We start from the raw sequence: 5,327 nt of genomic DNA on the forward strand, positions 1-5,327 counted from the left end.
TTCGTTTACCGGTAAGTGAGCGCGTGAGGGTTTGGGTGTGGGCTCAAATCACAACCCACGAATCACACATTTCCCTTTTTTTTGTAATAAATCATGAATTAATGATTGACGCTTAGTTAAATCAACTACACTACACACGTGAAAGTATAATTTAGTTAAAGACTTCATGTCTACGTGACGCTTCAATAAGCAACTTTAACACAAAGTACTACTCATAGTCAGTGGTCCAAGAATCGCTAGGCGCTGGTTAGCCGATGGGGTACAGACTACGATTAATCTGGATTAATCGAGATTAATCGGATTGTGATTTTGTATGTAATTTTCAGTTTTATATGTATATACACATATTTTTATATGTAGTTTTTAAGTAGATATGTTTTAACACTTTCTTTGACCCATGTTTTCAAATAGATAGGATTAATTTCCCAAAATAACGTGTTTTGGTCAAGAATCTGGTCGGAATTAGTAGACTGCAACCGATTTTTTTTGCCAATTATGACCGGATTTGACCACTGTTGACCGCCTCCTGATTAATTGGTCGATTATATAAAAATTATTCGCTGAACCTCTGGCTTACGATTATTCATCAACTAATCGGAGACTAGCTAAGATTTTTACAACCATATACATTGTTTTATGTTGAGATTGATTATTGCTTGAGCCTTGAAAGCCTGTTACTTGTTAGGCTTGCTTGAGCCTTGAAAGCCTGTTATTAGGCTGTAGTGACTTTGGAGACTGGAATTGCTTATTGGGCTGAAGTTATTATTCTTGACTGCATGGTAATTGTTGGGCTAAAATGCCTAAGGCTTGAAAAGCCCAAAACCACATAGAATCATACAATGTTAAATGATACTAGAAATAAATAAAAGCGGTACGGTGTTTCTGTACAAAAAATTCATAACTTGTTTTTAAAACATTTTTCAAATGTTTCGGGAATGTATTTTTTTTTAAATTTAATTTAAATGTATTTATGTACCTTGGCATGTGTGGTATACATTTTATGATACTTTACCCAAAAAAAAAAAAAAATAAAGAAAAACTAATACAACTTTGAAATGTATCGAAATATGTTATTTTTAACTGTGTTTGTTGTGTTATTGAGCTTCTTTTGTACCGTGTGTTTGGTGATAACTCGCCCCATGTGTGTTGAGACACATATTATTAATATGAACAATAGCAACTAGTTGGTTATAAATGTAAAACTTTTTAAGTTCTTCTGTCATGATAAGCATTTAAAAAAAAAATAGGAAAACTGTTGGAAAATCATTAAAATAAAAAATATTGATATAAACAAGGTTTACATAATTGTCTAATTAGTGGTATTTCCATCTATATTAGAGACTCTGTAAATTTTTCGTTTTATTGGATGGAATTTCAATAAATTAGACATATACCCCCTCGCTTTTCAACAAAAATTGTAATCCTTTAGAGGTCGGATTTTTAGCTCGTAGTGTTTTGGTAGTTTGACAGTTAAGTTTCTTTGTTTCTATATTTCTAGAATACGAGTGTGTGTCTTGTTATAAATGAACTCATTGATGAGAGTTGTAACATTTTGATCATCACTAGTGATGCCAACTTGGAATAACTGCTCAATATGTAAGTCTAACCCCTCGCATCCTCTCTCGAGAACTAGGGAAACTCAACTTGATCATCTTGATAAACAATATCAGTGCCTATCTGCCACTAGTGACTTCGCCTTCACTAATGTTTTATACAACACAGAGAGAATTATTGCTTGAGATTGATGTCTTGTTGTTGTTAGCGACTTCGATTCGAGTTTTCTTCACAACTACCATAGAAGTATATAACTATAGAGAATCGAATAATCAACACAATCATAGTGGTAAATTTTCTTGTACTATCTTCTATTGTCATGGTTCTATTAATACATACTATCATGTGCAACCAACGTATCTTTAGTGACACCCATCACACGTGCAATTCATGTGTTATTTAATTACCATGTCAATCAAATCACATATATTATTGTAGGACCAATCAAAATAATAAAATATTTACCGAAGCTTATTTGGGCTAATTTAATATTGGAATAAGAAAATAGATCAAATATTTAAACTACTTTTAATAATAGAAGAAAACACCATGTACCACGATCAACTTCACGATGGCTTGTAAGTTGTAATAGTTGCTATTTATAATATAATAAATTTGAATCTAAATCTAGCCAAACAAAAAAAAAAAAAAAACCCTTACACTTTCTTAATAGATGCTCTATAAAATTTGTTGTTTTTTTTTTTTTTGGATATGATTTTGGTCAAGACAACTTAATTGTAGGGTCCGCAAATTAGGTACGAAAGTGGTAGTTCGTAGGTCTTGTTTTGATACGTGTATTTATATTTGTGTTACTTTCTACTAATATGTGTGATCCTTGTGTACATAATAAGAAATGTTATCAGCATTTTATTGTATCTTGTGTTATATATTAGATCAATGTATATGATGGAGTAGATGTACATCTAGAGGAATTTTTAATACATAATTAATTTTAAAAAAAATAATGAAAACTACGTAAGGTATTATAATTATAGTACAATGAGAATATATGCAGAGAAAACTTATCAAATCATATCTCTTAACTATAATAAAGATAATATTAATAAACCCTACCTTATATATTATGTTTAATATACATTTTTTTAATGGCAACGCTTAAGTACATAAGACGATTAATGCACATCTTTCCCTGTCTCACTCTATGTGCTTAACTTTCTCACACCACGTACAAAATGTTTATTTATTATCATTTTTTATAACGGTGACACACAATCTCTAATTTTGTACTATTTAAAATCAATCTAAATACCTATAATAGGGTTTAACCCTTGCCACTTAGTTGAGGAAAATGTACCATGTCACTAGACCAAATGCCTCTTAGCATTCCTTCCCTCAATTATCTACTTATTTTCATGGTTAGGTTTTAATTTTCTATTATATCCTTTCTAGCTTTCTTGATTTTGCGATAGCTTCTCTTTGTAGTTAGGCTACTCGGTGTGAAGCAGGTAAATCCTTAGAGGATGCCCCTCCTTATTAGCACCACGTCAACATCCAGGAGGATGCCCCACAAGGATAGACCTATATATATTTGCTATATGTATATATGTGTGAGGAGGGGGGGGGGGGCAGCATAAACGTCCTGGGGAAGACGTTTGCGACGACCACCGACCCCTGGAAATGGTGTTGGGGACCAGCGCCGAGGCTGGACGGGCCAGGGCCGTCCCCCACACGGACTAGCCTTAAAAAATTGTATATATTGTGAAAATGTTCCTTAATTTAGAGTTGTGAACTATTTTTCTTTGACATTTTGTTGGTCAAACAGTTGACCATTCATTGATTAAAAAATCAAAATTAGATTGCTTGATAGTTGATACTTTACCAAAGGACAGAGTACTTTCAATCTTTCATTAAAGTGGAGCCAAACCAACTCCATAACATTAACTTAAGCTAAATAATAAAATAACTTAATTATGTAACTTAAGTATTTACCAACTTACCATGCATAATATAATCATCATAAACCGAGTTTATATAATTATATTATTCAACTTTTTGTCTAGTAACTTATTTGTTCAAAAACAAATCACTTTTTGATATAAAGAAAATAAAAATAAAGCATATAATTAGAAGTACCGCCATCAAAAGCAATATTACATAAGAGTGTAAGTAAACATAGCCCCTAAAATTAAAAACCAAAAAAAAAAAAACAAAAAAAAACATAATATCCCTCTAGTTCTAGACTTTTAAAACATGTTAACAATTAACCTAACAATAATAATCAACTTCTCATCTTCTTCATGGGTTTGTCAAGCACAACATCAAGCAAAACAGTGCTCTTGCATTTAGGGCATTTAGGGTAGTCCTCAGCAAGCATAACATACATCAAACATCGCGGGCATCCGGCCAACATCATCGACGTTGTTTCCGGGCTACTTGAGTAGCGGAGGTCCACCGTCTCATCTTGAACTTGTTCTAATGACACGCATGAGTTTGTAGGAGATATGGTGATCGGTGAGGACCGGTTGGGTGATTCGGTCACCGGCCAGTGGCTTCTTGGTGGTGATAGGTTCAGTTTTAGGTCAAGCTTCAGCCCATGATCATCTCCACCGGTTGTTGTTGTTGTTCTTGATCTGCTCATTGTTTTGCTATGAGTGTGTTCTTGATGTAATATCCTTGTCAAGTTCCTGTGATTCAAAGATGAAAGATGTTAGAAAGGTTGAAGATTTGATCATGACACAAGTTGATCATGATAACCCATGATCATATATTCATATAATTCATGTAACATGTGTTTACCTTAAAACTTGTGGCTTTTGTCACAAGAGAGAGAGAGAGAGAGAGAGAGATAGAGAGAGAGAGAGAGAGAGAGAGAGAGAGAGATCAAGGTTGTGATCAAGAGAGGGAGTACAAGAAGTGAGATGGTTTGTTGGTTTGGAGGATGTAAGGCCATTTATAAGAACTTGGAGAGAGAGAGAGAGAGAGAGAGAGAGAGAGAGAGAGAGGTAGTAAATATAGTAATTACAACAAATTGAAGGCCAACTCCTTCCCCATCATTCATTGTTTAGGCATTTGTCATTCATTTAATCAATCTTGGTGTGTAATTATAGCTTTCATGTGTCAAATTTCCTGTTTGTTTAACTTTTTGTGTGACTAGACATTATTTTCTCTCTTTTTCATGTTGTGCTAAGTTAGGTGATATTATTATCTTACCCTTTTAATCTTAGCTTCCTTTATATTTGTTTGTTGTTGTTTTAATACTCTTATCTAATATTAGACAATCGAGCTCATTTTATGGGTCTATTCAGTTTGGTCTATTTTTTTCCAATTTTTTATTTCTATCTCCTTTTAAATGATTATAGATGATATGGGTGTGTTGAGAAGATTTAATCTTTCATGTTTGTCCTAAAAAAATGTAATCTTAAAGTAACATGACTCGTAACAATGTGTGAACTGATACAAAAGAAATAAAAGCAGTTCTCGTGACTTATTATTACCGGTGTTGGGCTGCCGATATAAAAAACCCTTAATTGATCCTCGAGTAGGTTGACTTGTCGATTCATTTAATTAAACAAATTGGACCAACAAACCTTTTTATGATATGTTACCTTATTTTTTAGAAAACTGCCAACCCGTTTAAAACTTAACTACATTTTATTTCACGTTTTTAATCTCAACCAATTTGATTTATTTTGATAAATGTGTTAAACAAGTTAAGTTTGAGTTATACAATTTTATGTATGTCCATGTGAAAGTTAATGCATTTGATATGAATCGATATATAAACTGTATTGAGGTTCAACAATTCAACCCGT

General features: G+C 32.9%; 1 protein-coding gene and 1 long non-coding RNA gene across 2 annotated transcripts; both read right to left on the bottom strand.

The window, feature by feature from the left end:
• Positions 1 to 3,793: 3,793 nt before the first annotated feature.
• LOC118486361 lies at positions 3,794 to 4,153 on the bottom strand. Its single transcript, XM_035982747.1, has one exon. It carries the CDS (start codon positions 4,151 to 4,153, stop codon positions 3,794 to 3,796), a length of 360 nt encoding a protein of 119 aa, XP_035838640.1.
• Positions 4,154 to 4,160: 7 nt separating this feature from the next.
• Positions 4,161 to 4,458, bottom strand: LOC110907209. Its single transcript, XR_002573931.2, has 2 exons — positions 4,312 to 4,458; positions 4,161 to 4,199 (listed from the first exon to the last, which is right to left on the bottom strand). It is a non-coding gene; the product is annotated as an uncharacterized LOC110907209 (long non-coding RNA).
• Between the last annotated feature and the right edge of the window lie 869 nt (positions 4,459 to 5,327).

The sequence above is a fragment of the Helianthus annuus genome, chromosome 2 (genome assembly GCF_002127325.2).
Source record: "Helianthus annuus cultivar XRQ/B chromosome 2, HanXRQr2.0-SUNRISE, whole genome shotgun sequence".
NCBI lineage: Eukaryota > Viridiplantae > Streptophyta > Magnoliopsida > Asterales > Asteraceae > Helianthus > Helianthus annuus.

Excerpts from the sequence above, each read along its gene's own strand:
- LOC118486361 (XM_035982747.1), bottom strand. The coding sequence starts at position 4,153 with ATGAGCAGATCAAGAACAACAACAACAACCGGTGGAGATGATCATGGG.